The sequence below is a fragment of the Mustela lutreola genome, chromosome 7, assembly GCF_030435805.1.
Source record: "Mustela lutreola isolate mMusLut2 chromosome 7, mMusLut2.pri, whole genome shotgun sequence".
NCBI lineage: Eukaryota > Metazoa > Chordata > Mammalia > Carnivora > Mustelidae > Mustela > Mustela lutreola.
The window spans coordinates 114547160-114572801 of record NC_081296.1 but is presented as its reverse complement, the minus strand read 5'-3'; the positions used below and the strand labels follow the sequence as shown (position 1 = coordinate 114572801).

Sequence of the window (25642 nt, the reverse complement as noted above, 5' to 3'; positions counted from 1 at the left end):
AGGGAGGAAAGATAGACCAAGCAAATCCAAGAAAGTTAGTGTTGATATAATCATGCACAGTAAACTTCAAGTCAAGGAGAATTATCAGAGTTGAAGAGTAACATTTCTTAATAATAAATTGCCATCATAAAGACTTAAAACTCTAAATGTCCATGTGACTAAAAATCTTCAAGTACAAGCAAAAATGAGAATTAAAAAATTCGTTATCATAGTTGAAAATCTTAACTCCCCTCTCTGTAATTGATAGAAGAACTAAACACACACACACAATGATTTGAACAATATTATCAACCATCTTGATCTAACATTTATAGAATATCTTACCTGGCATCTGCAGAATACACACTGCTTTCAATTGTATATGGAAGTCACTTTATTAGTCAAAATTCTCCAAAGAAAAAGAACCAGTAGGATAGATGATAGGTAGATAGATAGATAGAACAAATGAACATGCAGGAAACAACGCCATGAGTGACAGTTTACTTCTCATTAGAAACAAGGGAGAGCAGGGATGCCTGGGTAGCTCAGTCAGTTTGAGTATCTGCTCTCCAGCTCAGGTCATGATGTTAGGGTAGAATGTAGGGTAGACAGATGTAGGGTATGACAGAAGGTAGATGACTGATAGATATATAGATAGATAGATAGATGCATATATACATAGACAGATATTTAGTTGCTGGTTCATGTTATTAACAGAGGCTGAAAAGTCCCACAGTCAGCTGTCAGCATGCTAGAGACCGGGAAAGCTGGTAGTGTCCTTCAAAGCCCTGAAAGCCAGAGAGTTGATGGTGTAGATTTGAAGGCCTGAGAATCAGGAGTTGCAAGGGCAGAAGAAAATCGATATCTAAGCTCAAGTGGCCAGGCAGACAGAATAGTTAACCTTCCTCTACCTTTTTGTTCTATTCAGGCCTCTGGATTGGTACCAACTCACACTGTAGGCGAGGAAGGAATTTTTTGTGTGCATATGAGGGGGTGTCTGCTTTACTCAGTTCACCAATTCAAATGTTAATTTTTTTCCAGAAACATATTTACAGACAGATCCACACAACATAATTCTAAATGATTTATGAGTCAAAGAAAATTTACAGGGAATTTAGAAAATATTTTAACCTGAATTATAATAAAAACAAAAAAAAATGTCAAAAGTTGTGGGATACAGGTAATGTGGTATTTAGTGAAAAATTTAAGTATTTATATTTACATTGGAGAAAAAGTTTTATAAAGCTGCAGAAAAGGAGCAAATTAGATCCAAATTAAGTAGCAGAAAGGAAATACTTCAGAGCTGAAACCAACAACAACAAAAAAAGACAAATGGAGAAAATTATTCATTTTCAAAAGTTGGTTTTATGAAAGATTAATAAAATTCCTAATCCCCTGGCAAGACCATTCAAGAAAAAGCACACAAATTATCACTAGGAATGAAAAGGGAAACTCACCACAGATCATATAGATATTAATAGGATAATAACACTATGTATAATATTATGTCAATAAATTCAATAGTGTAGATGAACTGGACAAATTTCTTGAAAAAAAAACACAAAATAAAAAACTGACACAAGAAGAAACTGACACAATAGAAAATCTGAATAGCCTTATCTTTGTTAAAGAAACAAAACAGGCAAAACCCTGTGTTCGTGGAAACCAGATTAGTGGTTGTCTGTAGAATATGGAAGAGTCTTGAGGGAACTCTCCAGAACAATGGAAAAGTTCTTATAAATTTTCTGTGCTGGTTACAAGGATATATCTTTGGCATACTCATAAAATGATGCCCTTAAGACGTATACATTTCACGGTATATACATTGTATCTCAATTAAAAATAAACAGTGGCATCCCTAAAACTATGACATAAACATACAAAACTTGAAACATTCAGAAGTTTTAAATTTTAAATTTTAAATATAACTGAAGCAAAAATTTCCATGAGATGTGTTAGCATAATGCCAAAATTATCCTGTAACCTTATTTGGAAAATGTTCCTTTCTTCTCCTTCCAAATGAAATTTCTGAAGTTAAACTCTAGCATATTTCTTTCTGGAATGATGATAATAACTATGTTGATTTAACCCTTCTAGATTCAGCCTGTGACCCTTCTTCAATGTAATCTTTCTGGAACCACAAAGAGGACATAAGCTCTCCTTCTCTGCTCCCTGGCCCCCAGTGTCCATTTGTCTCACAGCATTATGAGAGGGGAAAAAAAACTTAACATATGGGAAAGAGGTCTTTCTAAATCACTTTCCCAAAGGTTAGATGGTATCCAAACTTTATGAAAATGTTATTTATTCTTTGAAATATCAGTCTTAAAATAGTCTTTCTAGTAATGTACAAATATATATGATCATACTTGGTTATATCAGATAACAATGCACTCTGTTGACCCTGTAGCTGTATTGTGATTGCAGGGCTCTTGTTTGATTGTGAGTTAGATGGGGTGTACTAAAAAATATGAACTCTTAGGTAAAAGACGTGTGGTATACAATTACACACATTAGATAAGGTTTAACAAGAGATCTTGTAAAGCTTAGCAATTATCTAAATTAGTGTCAGTGGGTTGGAAGGAAAATAACTCAGCAGTTAGAGATACATGGTCAAGAAAAGCAAGAAAGAAGGCTCTTAGTCTGTGGAAAACTGAGCAAAGTTTTGCTCATCTCCAGAAAAGGTGTCAGGAGATGAGAGAGAAAGGAGCCAAAGGTTGCAAGGCTCACTGCAAGGTTTGGGGCCAGGAATGCTGTAACCAGAGGCAGAGGAGAAGGAAGGCTTTGGCAATGAACTGCCCTTTTACTCACAGAAATTACATATTAAAACAAGTCCAAAAGGGCTGCTAATAATCTCAATGAATATAATCAAGAAACACAGAGGCACGTGGGTGACTCAGTGGGTTAAGCCTCTGCCTTTGGCTCAGGTCTTGATCCCAGGGTCCTGGGATGGAGCCCCACATGGGGCTTTCTGCTCAGCTGGGAGCCTGCTTCTCTCTTTCTCTCTCTCTGCCTGCCTCTCTACCTTCTCTGTCTGTCAAATAAATAAATTTATAAAAAGAAAAGAAACATATCCCTGTTAAGCTTTCTCTATGATATAGTAGAGAAGAAGTCAAGATCTACAACCTATAGCCAAACTGCCTGGGTTCAAATCCTAGCTCTTCTGCTCATCCCTGAGCAAGTTACTAACCCTCTCTATGCCTCGGTGTTAACATCTCTAAACTAGGAATGATAACACCTAATGTTTGTTATTTGGAGGATTAAATGAGTTAATGCAAGTAAAATGGATATAGCATTGTCTGACATGCCCTATGGGCTCTAGGAGTATTTTGTATTACCACAGAATGAATAAGCCCTCTCTTCCCCCAAGGAAGTGAGTTCATAGAATGGTTAGAGGAAGGAAACAGGAGTCAGGACGTACACACATTCCTTAGACACATTGGAAAGGCTCACAACTTCAATCAGACATTCTGGGGCTTAACACTCATATTGTTAATTGTATGATTAATTAAAATGCTTCAATGATCATAATTATGAGTAATTTTCATGAATTGCCTGAATAATTCACCATGTACATGTTTGATGTTTTTAAACCTCAGGGTTCTAAGTAAAAAAAAACAAAAACAAAAACAAAAACAAAAAACACACACAACTAAGTTGAAGGCGATATCCATAAGAATAAACTAGACCTAGACCCCCAAATCGGGTGCAAACCCTGTTCTATCTTGATTTGCTACATGATCTTTGGAGGCAGGAAAATCTCCTCCTTCTTTAAACACTATTGGAGCTGGGAAGGCAACTGACCTGCAGTATAAAGGATGAGTAGGAGTGCACAGGTCTTCATTCACTTATGCAAAAGACATATATAAAGCACCTACTACCTGTTGAGCCCTTTGTTGGATGGTAGAGATACACGCAAGTAAGTAAATTCATTTACTGCAGACTGAGGGATAGATGGACGAATAGACAATTACCACAAAGTGTGATAAAGACTAGGGGAAGCGAGGGAGCCCAACCTATCTGGGGAAACAGTGGGGAGGTGTCCCTTCCCAGGGGCAGTGATTCCAGTAGGAATATCTAGGTGATACGGGTGGAGAGAAAAGAATTGCAAATAGAGGCTGGAGACTGGAAAAAGCCTCAGTTTGATGAGCTGAAAGGCGTGTCTAAAGGACAGAGTACAGAGTTTAGAGGCAGAAGAGACCACGCCAGAAAGGTAGGCAGGGTCCAAGGCCTTCTGTTCACCTTAAGGATTTTAGATCTGTCTTAAGAGAGATAAGAAGCTATTGAAGTTTTCTAGCCGGAGCCAGACACGGTGATGTCCACATTACACAAGGATCATCCTGGCTATCACGAAAAGATCAGCTGACAGGGGCCAAGACTAGGGGAAAATTAACCAATCATCATCGCAATGAGAGAGGATCCAACCCATGACCCGGATAGTGGTGGAGTCAATGTCAAGGACCGGCAGACGTGGGAATAGATTGGGTATGGGGGGAGGATAGCAAGAAAAGGTGAAGCCAGTCTTGGACCTCTGCATGGGGCAACTTCACAGAGAAAGGTGGCTGGTCCCCAAGAGAGAGGACATTGGGGTGAGGGAGCAGAGCACTGGGTGTCCAGACGGAGGTCTGGAGGGACAGGGCTGTGCAGTGGCGGGGAAGGCTGGAGGGTGTGCTGCCAGGGTAACAGAGGCTGTGGTATGCAGAAGGCAAAGTCTGGGCATAAAACTTCCGTAAGCTCATCCTCTATTATTAGTGGGTTAATAATGAGCATAATAAAGCCACCTCCTTGGACTGATCTATCAATTTTAAGAAAGCCAATTAATTTTATTCTTTTCCAGAGTTGAGTTTAGCATTTCAAATAATTTGTAAATAAATTTGCATCTTACTTTTCAGTAAATGCTTCCGGTGGTAAAGACTTCCAAATGAGAGAATGTGACTACACTAATAAAAGTTAATCAACATTATTAGAAAATCAGCAGCAGCCTCTCTGAGGGGAGGTAAGGAGTTACATTATCTCATGTGACTCAGGAACCCCACACCCAAACCGAAGTCTGAGGGGCATTATACCAGTGTCACATGGGAAGGAACATTTATTTTCTTTACGCAAGGGAAGTTTCGTAGGAGACTGTGGGATTATGATCTCAACGTCTACTTAATAAATTATAATACTGAAAATTTTTATGTGAAAAATGAAATGTTTCTACCCTCACGGAGACAAAAACGTGGCAATCTTAACTAATGCATATTACTTTCTTCACGACCGCCCAGCCTTACGTCACAGGCTTTTCATATTTGAAATGCACAGCGCCATCTAATGGCCACAAACCATAAATCGAAAGACAGGAAGAAAAAGGATCAGAATTAAAATAATACTAATAAACACAAGTAATATCAAACAAATTTCAAGTTCCAAAATTGTTTACTCAACGGACCTTGCATACAACAATTGAAATCTTTTTCCTAATCATTGTCATGTGAATTACAAATGATCATATTGCATAGGTAACTATAGATATATTTTTAAAGATTTATTTATTTATTTGACAGAGAGAGAAATCACAAGTAGGCAGAAGTAGGCAGAGAGTCAGTCAGATAGAGAGGGAGAAGCAGGCTCCCTGCTGAGCAGAGAGCCCAATGCGGGGCTCGATCCCAGGATCCTGGGATCATGACCTGAGCCAAAGGCAGAGGCTTAACCCACTGAGCCACCCAGGCGCCCCAACTATAGATATTTTAAATGTAAGCAATTCACAACACATCTATAACCATAAATTATATTTACATTTTTTAAAATCACAAAGTCCTTAGAAGCAATGTGTTTAAAAAATAATATATTCAAGTAGGATTATTCTCTTTTTTTTTTTTTTTTTTTAAGAGGTAAAATCAAGGGTGCCTGGATGGCTCAGTGGATCAAAGCCTCTGCCCTCTGCTCAGGTCATGAACCCAGAATCCTGGGATCATGCCCTGCATCAGGCTTTCTGCTCCACAGGGAGCCTGCTTCCTCCTCTCTCTTTCTGCCTGCCTCTCTGCCTACTTGTGATCTCTGTCTGTCAAATAAATAAATAAAATCTTAAAAAAAAAAAATAAAGAGGTAAAATCAGGGGTACCCCTAAAGGACTTTATCTTGATTTTTATAAGGCATGACCAGTCTTCTGCATGGAAAATGATAATTCCAAGCACTCTTTCAGGAGTCCCTCAAGCCTGGAGAGATTATGGGCCACTGAAGGAATCCTGGACTCTATAAAAAGGGAAGCTGGCATCCACTGGTTCTGCTTTGGAAAGCTGTATGACCCTTCTCCAGCCCTACTTTGGGTCAAAGGAATTTTCCATTGCTCACATGTGCCGCCCAACTCTGGGGGTATAAGTAAGAGAAGGGAGGGGAGGAACATGGCTGTGTACTGTCTTAGTTACTCTCCCCCGAGGAGCAACCAGGCTTGCTATTCCAAGAACAATGCCTCAAAGGCTGAGCTTTGGGTGTGGGGCTTCCAAGCCACATGAGTCACCTTCCCTTCCAGCTCAGTGGCCTCTTCAAGGCTAGGTCTCTTTTATCTCAGCCCTTCTGAGGTGTGTGAACCCTCTGCTATAGGAATTGATAACTCCCACAAGAATTGCTTTAAAAATATCCTGCTCTACTGGGTATTATATGCAACTGATGAGTTATTGAATTCTACATCTGAAGCTAATGATGTACTATATGTTGGCTAATTAAATTTAAATTAGAAAAATATCCTTCTCTAATTGAAAAGGTTTTTTTTTGTTGTTAGCTATGTTGTTTCACTCTTCTCTCATCAAGTAGGACATTAACATGACAAAAAATCCACTAAAATGTCGTGGTGTGTAAAAGTGATATTTTACTGCTTAGTCTTTCCCATTTGTCTTTAAGTTCTGTGGGGAATGAAGATCACACATTGCTTTATGCAATACTGCAAATATTTATTGAGTTAACTTCCAGACTTATCAGAATGCAGGGAGATTCCAGTAATGCAAAAGCCACACACACAAAAAGCAGCTTAAACAAAGTGGTTCAAAACACAAGTTTTTTATCAAAGGCTTATTCCTTTATATGGAGATCATTAGATATGATGATTTCCACAAATTGTCAGCAACATCAATACTAAGTCGTAACTTTCCATGCTTTCTTCTTGGACTCAGATAAGATCCTAAAGTGTGCTGGAAAGGGAGAAGAGGTAAGAGGTGTGATAACTGATGAGTTGTGAATAAGGTTGAGAACCATGGGTTAGATGCTATGGAGACCACCGTAGCATTCCTAACTACACCATGCTCTGGGAACTGGATTAGGCATCTTGTGTCATTATGTCATTTAAGCCTCACAACCATCCTTTAATATAAATGTTAACATTCTGTATTGAAGCATACAAAAAAATTCGTTTCAGTTTAGGTTAGTTACGGAGGTCCCACAGCCAATAAGAGGCAGAGAAGTTAAGTGTAATCCCAACTAGTTAAGTGGGTGTGTCTTCTGGCTAGCCCAAAGACTGGCAACAGCAGTATCATCTGGTAATTTTTCCAAGGGAGATGTTTTTAAAAATCTCTTTCAATAGTTCTGTTCAGCAGAGCAGTCTGAGAACCACTTTATTAGACCTGGAGAAAGGTTTTAGAGATAAGCCAGAGGGCTCTCTTTGATCTTTCTTCTACTTCTTTTGCATTTTTAAAAAACACAATATTTTTGTTATTTTCCTACTTATAAAAGCATATATACTAAATTATTTTTCAGAAAAATGACTAGTAGCCCAGCCACTCAAGGTAACCACCGACTTGCTTGGTACATCTCTTTCCAGACACTTTTCTATCTTTATACACATGCACACATATTTTGACAGTGGAATCAGAAATGCATAACATTACATGATATTTTTTTCATTTTTCAATGTACCAGGCCCATCTTTTCAGACAACAAATAGATCTACAACAACATATTGAATGTTCATCTTATGCTCCATCAAACAAATCCACCACCTAGTCAACATCAACATTTAGCCAAATCTAGTCAACATTTTGATTAGTGACTTAAGTGAAGAGGTATGTTAATCAAATATTTGGATGACATAAGCTAGGAGGGCTGGCTAATATATCAGATTTAAAGAATTACTGTAAATTGTCTGGAGGGAAGATGGTAGAAGAGTAGGGAACTCTCGCTTCATCTGGTCCCTTGAATTCAGCTAGATATCTATCAAACCATTATAAACACCTGTGAATTCTAACTGAGATTTAAGAAAAAATAGCTGCAATTCTAAGTGACCACTTTTTGCATGGTAGGAGGTGCAGAGAAGTGAATCTGAGGGGATATATCAGAAGATAAACTGGGGGACGCCTGGGTGGCTCAGTTGGTTGGGCAGCTGCCTTCGGCTCGGGTCATGTTCCCAGCGTCCTGGGATCGAGTCCCACATCGGGCTTCTTGCTCAGCAGGGAGCCTGCTTCTCCCTCTGCCTCTGCCTGCCATTCTGTCTGCCTGTGCTCGCTCTCTTTCCCTCTCTCTGACAAATAAATAAAATCTTTAAAAAAAAAAAAGAAGAAGAAGAAGATAAACTGGGAGAGAGCCTCTATAAGTCAGCTACCAGAAAGTGATATAGTGGCAAAGAGCAAAATTGGAACTTTTAGACTTCTTTCCAGTGGAAAACATCCCTGCTTAAAAGGTGCGTAGGTGGCAAAGTGGGACAGAATCCTAGGTGGGACAGGGTGATCTCTCCCTGGGTCCCCAGGGTCACAGAAAGAACGGAGATGTGTGAGTGCAGCAGAGTTCCCAAGGATTGGAGCAGGAAAGCAGGCTACAATCAGCAAGCCCGGGGGTGGGCTTTCAGCTAGGCATTGCCATAAACCACAAGCCCAGGCATGATCAGGTGACTGCTCTCCAAGTAGGGACCCAACAAGTGACAGAACTGCAGCAGCCCTCCTCCCTCCTGCAGGAAGATTGGCATGGGTGCACACCTCAGGAGCCTACAGCTTGGCACAAACAAATGTCACTGACTGCTTTTCCCTGAGGGTGCAATGAAGAGTGGGGACCATGATCCTTCAGCTCTGGGGCTGGAGATTGGGGCACTGCCATTTTTATATTTTTTTCATCCTCTAAAGTGGCATGGAAAGCCTTCAGGGAACAAAGCCACATAGAACAACATGAATCCACTTACACTGAGCCTGGCCTCTGGCAAGGGGTGGTGCAACTCCACCCAGACAAAGACACCTGAGAATCAGTGCAACAGGGCCTCCCCCAGAAGACCAGAAGGAACATCAGGCGAACACTAACTTTATGGGTCACACAGAACTAAAAAACTCCTGCACTGATTTCAGATCGCTTCAGATTTATCTAGTGTGTATTTTGCTGGATTTGTGGTTGATATTTTTTATTTTGTTCCTGTTCATCTATTTTTCTCTGGACAAAATTACTAGAAGGAGAAATTCACAGCCAAAGAACCAGAGGTAATATTCTCTGCCAGAGATTTAATCGATATGGATATAAGTAAAGTGTCTGACCTAGAATTTAGATAAACAATTATAAAGATACTTGCTGGGCTTCAAAACGCATTAAAGACACTAGAGAATCTCTTAGTGCCAAAGTAAAAGAACTAAAATATAATCAGGCTGAAATTAAAAATGCTTTAACTGAAACGCAGCCTAAAATGTATGCTCTAATGGCTAAGGTAAGTGAGGCAGAAGAGGGAGTCAGTGACACAGAAGACAAAATAATGGAAAGTAAGGAAACTGAGGAAAATTGAGAAAAACAGATAATGGAACATGAGAGGAGGCTTCTAGAAATCAGCACTACCATAAAGCAAAACAATACTGGAATTATTGGGGTTCCAGAGGAAGAAGAAAGAGAGAGGGACAGAAGGTATATTTGAGCAAATCATAGCCAAGAACTTCCCTAATCTGGGTAAGGAAACGGACGTTCGAGTCCAGGAGGTAAAAAGAAGCCCCCTCAAAATCAATGACAATATATCATCACCCCAACATAAGATAGTGAAGCTTGCAAATCTCAGGGATAAAGAGAAAATCCTGAAAGCACTAGAGACAAGAGGTCCTTAACCTAAGGGGGTAAAATCATTAGACTGGAAGAATACCTATCAACAGAGACCTGGCAGGCCAGAAATGACTGGCATGATAAATTCAGGGTAACAAATGAGAAAAACATGCAGGCAAGAATATTTTATCCAGCAAGGCTCTCATGCAGAATGGAAGGAGAGATAAAGAACTTCCAGGATAAACGGGGGGGGGGGGGGGGAAGGAACTTGTGATCACCAACCAGCCCTGCAAGAAATATTAAAGGGTATCCTGTAAGCAAAGAGACAGCTCAAAAGTAACAGAACAGAAAAGATCAGAGACAATATACAAAAACAGTGACTTTAAGGTAATACAAAAGCACTAAATTCATATCTTTCAATAGTTACTCTGCATGTAAATGGGCTAAATATTCCAGTCAAAAGATGTAGGGTATCAGATTGGATAAAAAAGGAAGATCCATCCATATGCTGTCCACAAGAGACTTATTTTAGACACAAAGTCACCTCCAGATTGAAAATGAGGGAGTGGAGAATAATTTATCTTGCTAATGGACATCAAAAGAAAACTAGGGTAGATATCCTTACAGAAAACAAATTAGACTTTAAATCAAAGACTGTAGTAAGGGATGTAGAGGGACACTATATCATGCTTAAAGGGTCTATCCAACAAGAAGATCTAACAATGGTGGTATAGCCACTCTGGAAAACAGTATGTAGGTTCCTGGAGAAGTTAAAAACAAAGCTACCCTATGACCCAACAATTGCATTACTAGGCATTTACCCCAAAGATACAAATATAATGATCTGAAGGGGCACATGCACCCCACTGTTTATAGCAGCATTGTCTACAGTAGCCAAACTGTGGAAGAAGCCAAGATGCCCACTGACAGATGAATGGATTAAAGAACATGCGGTATGTATGTATGTGTGTGTATATACATACATACATACATATGCAATTGATAATACTCAGCCATCAGAAAGGATGAATATTTGCTATTTACACTGACATGGATGGAACTAGAGGGTATTATGTGGAGCGAAGCAAGTCCATCAGAGAAAGACAATTATATGGTTTCACTCAAATGTGGAATAAGAAACAGCCCACAGGATCATAAGGAAGGGAGGGAAAACTGAATGGGAAATAATCAGAGAGGAAACAAACTATGAGATACCCTTAACTACAGGAAACAAACTGAGAGTTGCTGGAGGGGAGGTGGGTGAGGGGTGGGGTAGGGAATGGGGTAAGTGGGTGATGGGCACTAAGGAGGGAACATGAGGTGATGAGCCCTGGGTACTATATGCAACTCAAGAATTACTGAACTCTACATCTGAAACTAATGATGTACTTACTGTATGTTGGCTAAATGAATTTAATTTTTTTTTAAGATTTTATTTATTTATTTGACAGAGAGAGATCACGAGTAGGCAGAGAGAGAGGAGGAAGCAGGCTCCCTGCTGAGCAGAGAGCCCGATGCAGGACTCGATCCCAGGACCCTGAGATCATGACCTGAGCCAAAGGCAGCGGCTTAACCCACTGAGCCACCCAGGCGCCCTGAAATGAATTTAAATTTTAAAAAAAGAATTAACATAAGTCATCTTACTGGGAATTAGGACCCTAAATTGATATAAAACTTAATAACAGGTATAAAACTTCAAATAGTACCTGTCTAATGTCTCTGTCCAAGTCCCATATTTCTGGGAGTGGGGAGGACGCTGACTCCGAGAAGGGAGTGAAGGCAAAGCAGGCCAACGGACTGACCTGTCCACCTCAATCAGGCATCAACAAACAAAGCATAGTAAGATTAATGGCACAGCACAAGTGAGGAGAACTGTAAATGTCCACCTAGGAAGATGTGAAATGTAAAACTCAATATAAATATATCGTTACTTCAGAAGAGCTTGGCCATCCACTCTTTTAATAGGCAAGTTCTGTGGCAATTTTCTGTGGTAAGATTTTCTTGAGAGAAGTTCTGACATTCAGATAATGGCTGCTTCCTTGGATGCTAACTTTTCAAAACTTTGCCAACAGAAGCTAACTACTCTAAGTTTGCAGACCAGTCAGATACTGGGACCAGTGTCTATCATGGAGCACATTTTTTAAAAATGGAGCTAAACAAAATTCTTGGAGAAGGCCAATCATCCACAGATCCCTTCTAATAGAGAGCTCCCATCTCACTTATTCACTAAAAAAAGGTTTATCTTCAGCAGTTTTGGGAACCGAGTGATTTGGTCTTCTAGGCAAGTGACATGTGTTTGTACAAACTGAACAGAGGTAATTCTGCCATTTCGATGTTGGGATGAGGCCTCATGTCCCAAAGTAAATGTAAAGATAACCTGAGGTGGCTTGTGTGAACCTACAGGGAGGGCACACTGGGTGCTGCTGCTTCTGGAAGGATGAGTTGGGACCTGCTCTTCACAAGCCTGGTCTTTGTTGGTGTCATCTTTGCTCCCCAGACAGGCTCTTGGACTCTGGGGTGCTGTACCTGCCCTGGTCATTTGAAATTAGGTAGAAAGGGTCTGCAGGTAGCCAGATACATCCGCTTCGGGCAGTAGCTGACAGGCCCTCTGAGAAGGTAGAGTTCTATCAATCTGTGCAGCTGTGGTCAATCAGGCATTTTGGGTTTTGCCCTGACAGATGCTTATTGTCATCTTGGGAGAGTAATAAAGATTAGTTTACATATAATTAATTTCGCAATTTCACACTTTCACTGATCACCGGCCATTGTAAAACACAGGGATCTTCATATGTATACATGATACCCACAGAACTTAAAATACATTGAGTTATTACATGATTTTGTGAATAGATGGGGAAGAGCCTTTGTTGGTGGTATTTTGTTGGAAATTTCTCCTTATCGATCGGCCCAGAGTTTAGTCTATTACATTTTTCCTCAGGGCAATTATTTACTTACTCCTAATTTACTAGGTGGTCTATCTAACATGCATGTCACCTTCCTGCTTGATAAATTGTAAAGTTCTAGGACTCTTGGGCCAGTGCTCTACACAAAGTGAGCTGTAGGCATAGCTATTCCACCACTGATCATTAGTAAAGTCTTTATCAACCTTGTGGTACAATCTGATAAGAAAACCTAAGAGTGTTTGTAGCTTTTATTGATCTGTCCATAATCTTTGAGGACTGAAATCAGTCCAAGATCCTCGTGCTCAGTATTGATTGTCAAGGCCCATTCCCACCCTTAGTCACAAGGCTTTAAGGAACCTGCACTTCATGCCACCATGTTTCAAGGTCAGGAATTACAGTCCCTCGATGGATCAGAAATGGCACCTTTTCCAATTACAAGGAATAGAGAAGTGGGCTTTCTCTGACACATCAATGCCTTGTTTTCCTTAGTATCAAAACCAGAATGGCCTTAATACACAGCTGATACTATCTGTTATTATCACAAAGAAAAACTAGATGTTCTGAATCCAAAATCATCATCTTTTATATAGTTTTATATATACTACATTTTTAAACTTATGTATACACTTTTCAGTATAAAAAGCAAGATGTTCTATGAGTGAGTTACTGTGATTTGCTTATGGATAAAATGAATATGTGGTTATAAGATTTAACTATTTTTCAGGCTAAAATCATTGAGGTTGTACTGTATCATCTTGTTAGAGCAAACACCAAATTAGTTCCTAAGGAGAATCTGAGCACTAACAGACGGTCCTTTCCTAGCCCACCTCCAAGTGAAGGAGCAGTGACCTTCTGTCCACCATATGTCCTTGTTAGGCACCTCAGATTTAATAAGAAGTTGCCAAGCACTCCCTAGCTTGCTTGATTATTAAAACATATGGCTCTGAGTTCAGCTGGCAACACAAGAGGTTCTATGCCTTAGGAACTTATCAGGGTGTTTAATCTTGGAAATCACTACTGCTCCTTGACTATTGAAAACTTTGGGAAATGAGCATTATCTATGATAGATTATCTGAGGGATAGCAGTGACCCATTCTTTTATATCAGTGGTTTTCAAATTTCCTTTTTATCCCTAGACACATTATTCAAACCATGTTTTTCTAGAATCCTAGTCAGAGAATGGGATACAAGGGAGGGATCGAAGCTTGAAGTCCCACCTCTGTTGGGATCCTCAGAGCACAGCTTGAAAACCATTGCTAGATCCTCTTAATACCCATCCACAGACACTGGGGCAAAGATCCACAAAGTAGCACCCAGTCTGGATCATAGAGCCTCACTCCAGAGGCTTCACTGAATTGTGCTTTCTCCAAACACCATTGTGTCTCCTCTTGGCAGATATTGTCAGAAAGAGTCCTAGGAAATGACTACAATATTTACTTCAAGGATATTGTTAAAGATATTGTTTACCTGGTTTTATGACATCTTCTCTCAGAGAACCCCAAGGAGAAATACGTTTCCTGTTCTTTGCACCAGAAATCATTTAAATTCTTCTGGGCCAGTGGCTTGTTTTTTTCTCTCATGAATGCAGTGATTCCTCACTCTCCCTTTAGGCTGGCCACTAGAAAGCTGAAGAAGCACTCCTGCAGCCCACCCTGAGCAAGCCACAGGCTCTCATGGGCTTCATGAACCAATTTCTCCTCCAGAGCCTGCTTATTTTACAAAATGGATCCCTTTTGCCCTCATACTTTTGGTTTGAAGTATTTTGGGGGTGGTTCTATTGCATATTTTAAAGCCACTCTCAATCCTTTAAGAAAAACTACGATTTTTAAGTCAGCAAATTCTTCAATGAGAACAACCACTAACTCAAGCCATTTGCGAAGGAAGGAACCCAGCATGATGAGCGTCTAGATCCAGAAAGGACCATGACAAGGAACTAAGCGTATACGGTGTGGAAATAAAAATCTTGAGATGAACACAATAGCCATCTTCAGATTCTTAGAGACCGAGGAATAAGTTTATTCTGTATTACTGCAGAGAATGAACTTAGAATATATGATGGTCATTACCAAAGAAGCCATTGAGTACTTAGAACTGGAAAAGGAACGGACCTCAGAGAATGGTGAGTTCCTTGTTTCAGGAAGTGTTCACTTCCTGAAATAAGTTTCATTCCCAATGATATCCCAATCATTCCCAAATGATTCCCTCATGGGGATGTTACAAATATATAGTGGACTTTTTGTTTGTTTGTTTTGTTTTCCATGGGGGAGTCTTCTGGTGAAGACTGGAAAACCTACTAGACAAATTCTAAAAGAGCTGTAACATTTAGTGTACCTCCCTTGAGTGCTTAGCCAGACTGTATTTCCCCTCCTTTGGAAGAGTCCCTTCCACTTTTACTGAGGAGGTGGATATAGGCAACCATTTTGTGTGTCATGGGACCTCTCCCCACCCGTCACAATAGATTGAACCAAGGCCAGACCCCTGACCCAGCCTGGAGTCTCTCCTGAACTGAAGAACATGTATGGTGGAGTGAGCAAGGGCGGTAAGGTGATCCAGCACTGGCACCTGAGTCAGAACTGTGGCAACCCAAAGCCATGCAAAGCCCAAGACTGGGAGGACCAAAACTAAAAGCCGTGCTGAAGAGGGTGGCCTGCCAAAATGCAGAGAGAAGCCATGACACACAGGACAAACAGAGAGAAGGGAGCTGCCTAATGACCTTCTACTCATGGGAGAGCCAAGTCGATTTCCTTTAGTTCCTTCCTTGTGCGAGATTCCTCATCTTTAAACAATAGCCGCCCCTTTACTAAAGCTGGCTTGGGTTTCCGTTCCTTGCATCGCAGAAATTCTTACTAAGATCAAAGAGAATTCCCCAGATGAATTCTGAGGCTGGAGTAGGTTGGTGGCTCCCAGCGATGGGCGATGATCAGATTGCTCTGGGTAAGCTTCCTGGGCACCAGCCCCTGGAGATTGTGACTTAGTGGCAAAAGGCAGATCGAATGTGTATTTTTTTTTTTTAGTAATTTTTAAATTTTTTTTTATAAACATACAATGTATTATTAGCCCCTGGGGTACAGGTCTGTGAATCGCCAGGTTTACAGAGTTCACAGCACTCACCATAACACATACCCTCCCCAATGTCTATAACCCCACCACCCTCTCCCTACCCCCACCCCCCAGCAAACCTCAGTTTGTTTTGTGAGATTAGGAATGTGTATTTTTAAACACTGCCCTCCCCCCTAATGATTTTGCTACATGGCCAGTTTGGAAAACACTGGGTAAGGTATCATCTAGGATCCTGGTCCCTGTAGAGTCCCAAACTTTGGTTTAGAATTTGATGCAATGCAAGCCATCCTCATGGTACTTTTTCCTACAGAAAGAAAACTAAAATTTTAAACACAGCCACAAGTTCAGATTTACTATTATGAGAGAAAGGCCAGGGATGCCTGCAACCCTCCAAGGATATACCCTCTCCCGGTTGAATATTAACAAGTCAATATTGATCAGCACACATGACAACTACAGGTTCAAGGGGTGTTGGGGCAAGGTATTTAAACATTTAAATCAGTGATCTGGATAACAGAATTCAACGTATGTTTGTTCAATTTATTGATGCTTTCCAGCAGAGAAGAGCATCTAAGCACATCTTTCTTGGGTACCTCCAGTTTTCCTAAGAGGTCAGCCCTCCCTCCCCAGCGTATGGACGTTAGGACATATGGCTTTGCCCTCTCATGGCAACAGACATCTACGTTATTTCATTTCACAATCTGGTAACTTTTTGAAAATTTTTAAGTGCTTAGCTATTTTGTCCTGATACCTAAGTGAAGGACTCCTAAAGTTTAAAACAGATACTGTCGCCATGTATAAGGGAAAGACAGTATGTGTACCATAGTCCTTAGTGAGGCCATCCCCAAACCAGTGAGTTTCATCCCCTCAGGGACAGGGGGATGGCAGAGAAGGGTGTCCCATAATCACCTCAACAGACACCCTACAAACAAATACCAACCACACAACTCAAGTCCACTCCCATCCTGGCTGATTTATCCACCACCTTTCAACATGGCCATCTCATACCTAAAGCCAATGCTGCTGAAGACCTATTGTCACCTAGCTCATTCCCATTTTTCTTCCATACTCCCCCCTGCAGCTCTGCACACGACTGACCTCCATTGTTTCTCAATAAGGTAGTGACAGGAGAATCCAAAACACCACAGCAAGGAGCAGAGAATTCTTTCCAGTCTTTTGCACCTCCAGTGCTTTTAGTAGTAGTTAACTGAAATTGCTTTGTATCTTCCACTAGGGGGTACCAACTCATAATTTTTGAAAACAGGAAATCTCTTGAATACAGTTTTTAATGAAAAATGAAGTCCAGGCACAGTGAATTTTTTTCTGAACATATGCTGTAATTTTATGAAGCAATTTAATTTGATTCCTTTTAAATAAAAGCTGCCCCATGGGCAGAGTAGTAGGCAACAATACTCAGTAGTATAAACTTATGTAAGGAAACACCAATTAAAAATCCTGCCTCTATTACAGTAAGATATATAGTCATGAATTAAAAGAAATAAATGCAAAAACTGAATATAGACAGACAAGTGAAGTTATTTTTCCTTTAGCTAGAGAAATAGGCATGCTAAACAAAAGTCGGCCTCAAAACAAAAGCTTTTGTTAAACAAAAAGAAGGCAACTCAGATATCCTGGGGCTCTCCATCCAGTGGTGTGGAATTCTCCTATCTTTGTATAAGAGAAGAATGGCAATACCAAAAACTGGTTCACTGTTAAAGTGTTTGGGGTTCTTTTAAGAGAAAGCATGCCCAGGCATTATAGTGTCCTCGTTGAAAATGCAAGACATAAGAATTAAGTTGGCCTTCAGCTTCTTGATCGCTTGTTTACCTCCATGAGAACTTGGTCAGCCTCTACTTCCTGAGCCTAAATCTTAGTTCTGCATCAGCTCAGTGGGTTTAATGACAGTACTTCCCACCTAGGTTTGTGGTGTGAATTAGATGAGATAATGTATCTAAAGCACATAGAGAGTGACTGGCCCACAGCAGGTATAAATCCATAAAAGCTAACCAACCAATGAGTCAGTATGCAGGACACCCCTTGAGATTACCAGGAACAGAAATCTTTGCATGGAAAAAGACAGTCACTATCATTTTGGCAAATACACTCATACAGGTAAGCATTCAGATCAGGATAGTTAAGCAAACTGACCAAGGGGAACTAGATAGAACTTGGACTTCCTTAATGTCAAGCTGCATTCTTTCCCCTATGGTATACTGCTTCTCCTAGTATCTGGTAGCCTATTAGCATAGACTAAATATATTCTGTGGTTAACAATTGGTTTTGCTGGCAGTTTTTGGTGAACATAGCAAAGTTCACATTACTGTGGCTGTATCAGAGTTTCTAGCACTATGTACCTTTAAAGAGTTTGACTTTTTTTAAAGATTTTATTTATTTATTTATTTGAGAGAGAGACAGAGAAAGAGAGTGAGAGAGAGGGAACAAGTTGGGGGAGAAGCAGAGGGAGAATCAGACTCCTTGCTGAGTGGGGAGCCCGATGTAGGACTCTATCCCAGGACCCTGGAGTCTTGACCTGAGCCAAAGGCAGACACTTAACCAAGTGAGTCACCCAGGTATCCTAAGGAGTTTAACTTTTAAGTCTTTCTTACTCAGAAATTTATAGCTGAAAAGAAAAGTTACATGCAAAAGATGTCTACTACCATATTATTTGGAATACTGAAAAATTGGAAATAATATAATACCCAACAATAAAAAGAAGTAGTTATATATGGTAGACCCATGAATTTTAAGACCATTTAAAAATTTATAAAGACCACAAAGAAATATAGAAAATATTTTATTCCTTATTCCAAAAGGAGGTAACTTAACAAGTAGAATGATGATAATAATCGTATTTTTATATTATTCCACCAGAGATTAAATATTTATACAGATAAAATCGGGAAGACAAAAGGGGGAAATGAAGTAATTTTGAGAGTATTGTGATTGAGAATTCATTTTTCTTTCACTTCGAGTTCTCTTTGTAATGAAGAGAGGCAATAAAGAATTGTTTAGAATGAGCTCATTTCTTCACTTTATTGGTACTGAAAACTAAGAATTGAGTTAACATGATCCAAGTGTCCTTTAATGCTCCATGACAACATGTATAATCAATTTAAAGACATAAGATCAGAATTTTCGTTATACAGTGCATTCGGAGGGACAAGGATGTATATCAATCCTGGACCTCTCAGACGTTCCAAGTTGGTGGAGGAAGTAGGACATATACCCAGAAACCAGTACAGCTCCACCTCTAACATCCCATCTTGTATCAGCACTTTTCCCCTCCCGGCTTTCATGCCACCTGCTCATGAACATCATTAGGACTCCCAGTGTCTGATTTCTATGTTCTCTTTTGATCCATAGGCTTGGTTTCATTTTCTTTGTCATTCAGCTTACATACTAAGGTGCATCCTTTAGCCACCCCGCCCCAAGAACAACACTAGCTTGAACCTCTATCTTTCCAACTCCCCTTCCCTGAAAGCCCCCATCCACTGGACATGTTCAATCACTCGCCATCTCTCAGTCCGGATGGAGGGGACTCCCTTAGACCAAGCCACTCAACATCCCTTCCTGTGTCCTTGGTCAGTTCCCTCTCCTCCTCCTCTCACGCTTTCCTTTGGAGATGACCCTGCATTTTAGTGCACGGAGGAAATTATTAAATTAAAACTTCCTTCTCTTGAGCTGAGCCCATAGTCCAGTTACATTCTGCATCCATCTTTATTCCATGTCATCTAATTTCTGGGGTGAGGTGACCCTGCACCTGTCCTTTGGACCCCCTGCCTGTTCCTGCCTTTGTGCCACCCAGGATCACCCATCTGCAACCTTGCCTGAATTATAATCTTTTTCCCTCAGAATAAACAGTAGTCTGTCCTCTATAAAGAAGCCTTTCCTCTGAAATATGTCCTCTTCACAATGACTACCACTTGCCTTTCTTCTTCCTCCCCATCCCCACATTTCTAAAGAGTTGTTCTACCTTGCTTGTCTCCATTTCCCCTTTCCTTCACCTGACAGAACCTGACTCTTCCCACCCCAACACCCAAACTGCTCCCACAGAAGTCAAATGCCATGACTCCTTTTCATTTCTTATCTCACTTGAACCCTCAGCTGTGTTTCACCCTGTTGACCATTCCCTGTCTTGAAATATTCTCTTCTCTTGACTTTTGGAATGCTCTGGTTTCACCTTAATTAGAAGAATGAATGAATGGTTGCCTTCCATCCAGGGAAAGGCTCTCAGCTCAACAGGGGGGCTCAGACTTTTAGGGGAGTGGTGGTGTTAGATTAAGTTTTGATGACTGAATTTCTTCCTAGAGACTAGTTTTGTGTACTTTCTGTCAAGCTGACTGATGATTTGATGAGAAGTGTAGATGACACTCAACCATAATGATACAGAGAACTGTTTGTTCTTTTGTCTTATTGAAGAAAAGGTGTAGTGAAGATTGATTCAGACTTCAGGAACTTGTTGGCAATGTTATAATATTCCTCTCTTGGGGTACAATTAGACATGAGGGAAGTGGAATTCAAGTCATCTGACTTTCCCTCAGTGACCTCTAACAGATAAAGCCTCTAACCTGCATTCATTCCATTCAACAAGATAATGAATTTTTATTGTCAAAACAATATTACTTTTTAATTTTTAGTATCATTCCTGTAAAGTGCAATTTGGTACTTGACTATATGCTGTCTATTGTGTCTTTCGATTTTTTTTTTACTTCAAAGTAATATATATCCCCTCATAGACTGCAAACGCTTTGAAGTCAAGGGTCCTTTTTAGTCGAATTCTCTTCTGTCTTCTATAGTACTTACCATAAGCGTGAACACTTGGGTGATGCTTTTAAAAATTCTTGTTTAATTTTTCAAGAATTTTAACTTTCCAAATTTCAATGGGTTTTCATCAACTCCTGAAGGCAACCTGTTATTCTAGGTGCAAAAGTGTAATATAGAAAATATTTAAGTTATTTGCATTTTATGAGCTGGAGGAAAGGCTGGAACCCCTCAACACCTAGGGAGAATTTAGCACAAAGCTGAAATGGCCTGATACCCCCTTGTGTAATATGGCACATAAAAGCCAGAATCCCAAGCAATGACCCAGAGCTCATTTGGGTTCTCTTTAAAATAAGTCCTATAAATCCCGATAGTTCACCTCCTTAGGCCAAACCATTCCCAAAGTCCTTGACTGTGGATAGCAGGTAGGTCTTTGGGGACCTTGGATTGGGCCTTTCTCCAGTCAGGCAAAGAATCTGAAAAGAAAAGGAAATCACAGGTAGTCCAGTCCGTTTTTACCCTTGTGTGGTTTTTCCAGCAGCTAGAGAGATATTTAAAGGCTTTGAACCTCTTGTGGTCTGTGATTCTCTTTTTTAAAGACCAACTTTATTTTTGGAGAACTTTCTACTTTTTTTTTAGCTTTGCACCCAGACTGCCATACCTGGCCGGAAAAGCATTCGTCTTTTAAAAAATATGCTAGAATTTGAATTGCTGACATTGAATGACTAACAGATTTGCTACAGTGTAATCTCTCGGTATTACAATTTGTGGTTAGAAGTTGACTAAAAGGGGGGGGGGGTCCATAAGTTAACCTACAAAGACGAAAGGGTCAAGAGTCACTCCTCCACACCCCCCAGATAAAAGAGGATTAATAACCTGAAACCTTCAAGTCACCGGTGCAATCTCTCAGTGAACTTCATGCTTGCTACAGGTGGCAGTTCCTGTGATCAACAGCAGAGACTGGCCCAGGCTCTCTACTTTCTTAGAAGGCGGAAGCGAAGGTGGTACCTGAGCAAGGCAGGAGCCACTCAGACGCAGCCTGGAGACGCCCCTCACCTCGGGGAGGAGGAGCTGGCGGCCGGACCCACCCAGACCAGGATGAAACGCGAGCCTCGGGCCCGCCAGGTGAGGAAACCAACGCCCGCCCCGCTCCGCTCGGGAGAAGCGGGGCGCCGCTGCCCATCACCAGCAGGGGCGGAGCCGGCTCGGCTCACCTGGGCAGAGGCGGAAGTGAGCGGCTCAGGTCACGGCAAGGAGAAGGCTAAGACTGACCTGGGCAGGGGCCGGAGGCGGGGCCAGCCCCCAAACTCACCTGAGCCTGCGGAAAGCAAGGCCGGGAGCAGCCCCCGGGCTCGCCCCGCGCGGAGGGGCGGCGCCCCCGGCTGGCCGCTCGTGAGCGCCACTCCGCCCGTCCCTCGTCCGATCCGGCGCGGCCGCCATGACCTGGAGCGCCACGGCCCGGGGCGCCCACCAGCCCGACAACACCGCGTTCACGCAGCAGCGTCTCCCCGCCTGGCAGCCGCTGCTGTCGGCCAGCATCGCGCTGCCGCTCTTCTTCTGCGCCGGCCTGGCCTTCATCGGCCTGGGCCTGGGCCTCTTCTACTCCTCCTACGGCATCAAGGAGCTCGAGTACGACTACACGGGCAACCCGGGCACCGGCAACTGCTCGGCGTGCGCCCTGGCCGACCAGGACCGCGCGCCGCCGCTTCGCTGCTCGTGCGCCTGGTACTTCTCGCTGCCGGAGCTCTTCCCGGGCCCCGTGTACCTCTACTACGAGCTGACCAACTTCTACCAGAACAACCGGCGCTACAGCGTGTCCCGCGACGACACGCAGCTGAGCGGGCTGCCGAGCGCGCTGCGCCACCCGGCCAACGAGTGCGCCCCCTACCAGCGCCGCGCCTCCGGCCTGCCCATCGCGCCCTGCGGCGCCATCGCTAACAGCCTCTTCAACGACTCCTTCTCGCTGTGGCACCAGCGCCAGCCCGGCGGACCGTACGTCGAGGTGCCGCTCGACCGCACCGGCATCGCCTGGTGGACCGACTGCCACGTCAAGTTCCGCAACCCGCCCCTGGTGAACGGCAGCCTGGCGCTTGCCTTCCAGGGCACCGCCCCGCCGCCCAACTGGCCCCGGCCGGTCTACGAGCTGAGCCCCGACCCGAACAACACCGGCTTCATCAACCAGGACTTCGTGGTGTGGATGCGCACGGCGGCGCTGCCCACGTTCCGCAAGCTGTACGCGCGCATCCGCCAGGGCAACTACTCCACCGGGCTGCCGCGCGGCACCTACCTCGTCAACATCACCTACAACTACCCGGTGCGCGCCTTCGGCGGCCACAAGCTCATCATCTTCAGCAACATCTCCTGGATGGGCGGCAAGAACCCCTTCCTGGGCATCGCCTACCTGGTCGTCGGCTCCCTCTGCATCCTCATGGGCTTTGTCATGCTGGTCGTCTACATTCGCTACCAGGACCAGAACGACGAGGATGAGGACGCAGAGTGATACCCATTTTCAAAGGACCCTTCCGGCTAGTTGTCTGAACTCTCCTGCAAGCTTCTTAGATTCTCCCAATCAATTCCAATTCCAGCCTTGCCTCACTTTAACTCCTGGTGTGATGCCTGGACCAGACGGAGGGATTCCACGCAACTGGGGGCTACCAGAACCTTGCTGGGGTGTTTGGACCGCACATTGAGACATCCTTGTAAATTCTCCCCATCTTCACGATTTACACCGAGTTGACATGTTAGGTTCTTAAAGTACGCAGCATTTGAGTGTGGAAGGGACAGTAGAGATTCCTATTCAACTTCCATCTGATGAAGAGACTGAGACCTAGAGATGTTATAACGCATTCAGGGTCACGCAGCTCTTCCTTGGCTCCTGACTCTGACTCTGTTATCCCTACAACACCGTGGTTTTCTTGGCCGGGGGGTGGGGGGTGGGATGTTGGGAGAGAGAGTGAAGCCCACAAATGACTTGCAGAGGTGTGGAGGGGTGGGAGAGAATATACCTGTAAAAATGTGGACATCTTGTAGACACAGACCCATTCTGACGCAATAAGGCTGGGATGAGAGCCCTGTGTTTAAAAAAAAAAAAAAAAAGAACCGCGTTTTAACAAGCCTGTCTGGAGATTCCTCCTGTATTCCCTCAAATTCGGGAATCACTGCCCCCACCCAGGGAACAAGTAGAACACTGGATGTTCCCTGTTTCCTCATGTGTCTGAGGTTGGCCCTGAAGCAGTGACCTGCATTCAGCTCTTCAGGTAGTCATGGATTCCCAGGGACAGTGACACAGTCATAATATTGCAAGTTTTGCAATCCTGCCTTCAACATAGAAAGCGCTCCATAATTTCTGGAATGAGTGGGGAGAAAAATCTTGCTAGCTCTAGAAATCTGGCATACGAATTTGCAGGACAAATACTGGAGGATTAAAGTGAAAACAACAGTTTGCCCAGTACTGTATAGAAACTTGATAATGCCAGGTCACTTTGCACAGCTTGGAGTAAGTATTTTAACTTCAGAATCAGATAGATGGAAGGGGTCTCAGAGGAAAAATGATTTCCCTGAAGTCAAATCTGTTTCTCCTGATTCCTGACTCAGTCCTCTTGGTCATTTAATTATTTTTTATGCTTAGAGGAAAAAAGGTTTATTTCATGCATACATTTTCCCGGGAGTCAGAAAAAAACTTTTTAATCTATGTTCTCAAATGAAGCATGCTTATTTCTAGTAATTGTTTTAAAGGAATGCCAAGGAATACAGTCATGTATGTTATCTAGAATCTTAAGAAACGTCAAGATAATCTTAAAGTCTGCCTACTCTAAAATTACCCTACTGTATATAAAGTTATTTTGAGCAATAGATTTTTTTTTCAAATTAGTTTCAGAGGAAAAAAAAAAAAATTAGTTTCAGAGGTAGAACTTATCAACTGATAAATTCTGATAAAAACCTGATTCATCAGTTGCATATAACACCCAGTGCACATTCCGTCAGGTGCCCTCCTTAATGCCCATCACCCAGTTACCCCATCCCCCACCCCACCCCACCCCTCCAGCAACTCTCAGTTTGTTTACTGGAGCTCTGCATCTCTTATGGTTTGCCTCCCATCTATGTTTTCATCTTATTTTATTTTTCCTTCCCTTCCCCTATGTTCATCTGTTTTGTTTCTTAAATTCCACATATGAGTGAAACCATATGGTATTTGTCTTTCTCTGACTGACTTATTGCTAAGCAATAGATTTTTTTTAAATCACCTTTTTATGGCAAAACAAAAACAAAAAACCTTAGTGATACCATTTTAACCAGTTTATTTCCTGAAACTAAATTATTTGGTATTCTGTCAGTCGTCTGATACCTACTCTCTTTTACAGCTGTTTTACTGCTGTTTTTCTTCATGGCTGGAAGATAGTACAAGATTTTGACATACTTTTTTTGTAGCCAGAGAATATTGAATTGTATTGAATAATTTACATTAATGTTATTATACTCTATTCTAGTTCTTTGAAAATTAATAATTAATAGGCAGCATGCATGTTCACTGCCATCTGTCTCCAACATTCTGGAGTAGTTGTAAGTTAATATTTCTGCCCCACTATTTGGCATAAACCAAAAAATATTTTGCTCTTTCTAGTGTGCTAGCTTTCCAGTTCCTGAGTGTGACACAATTTTATTGTCAGACTGCATGTTGTGATTTTAGGCTATGAAAACCTGATCATTATATGTATATAGGATCATCTTTATTTATTAGGAATAATTGATCAAGCAGCTCACTAGCCTAGCTTTCTTTTTGTTGGATAAGAGAATTTACTACTTTTTTACTATGTGGCTGAGAGCAACCATGTATTTTACTATCCTTTTTATAATATTTAGTCCATTACTGTAGAATTTTTAATGAGACCACAAAATTTAAGGTATTCTGATTAAATCAGTGAATGTGGTTCCAGGTCCTCTTCTCTGAGCTTTTGAAAGAGAATAAAGGTTGT

The 25642-nt window shown here is 41.9% G+C and overlaps 1 protein-coding gene and 1 non-coding gene across 2 annotated transcripts; one reads left to right on the top strand and one right to left on the bottom strand.

Moving 5' to 3' along the window:
* Positions 1-15110: 15110 nt before the first annotated feature.
* LOC131837462 (U7 small nuclear RNA) lies at positions 15111-15172 on the bottom strand. Its single transcript, XR_009356060.1, has one exon. It is a non-coding gene; the product is annotated as a U7 small nuclear RNA (small nuclear RNA).
* Positions 15173-21782: 6610 nt separating this feature from the next.
* TMEM30B (transmembrane protein 30B) lies at positions 21783-23768 on the top strand. The gene has a single exon (XM_059182258.1). The coding sequence runs from the start codon at positions 22108-22110 to the stop codon at positions 23167-23169; it is 1062 nt and encodes a 353-aa protein (XP_059038241.1). The 5' UTR covers positions 21783-22107; the 3' UTR covers positions 23170-23768.
* Positions 23769-25642: the final 1874 nt, after the last annotated feature.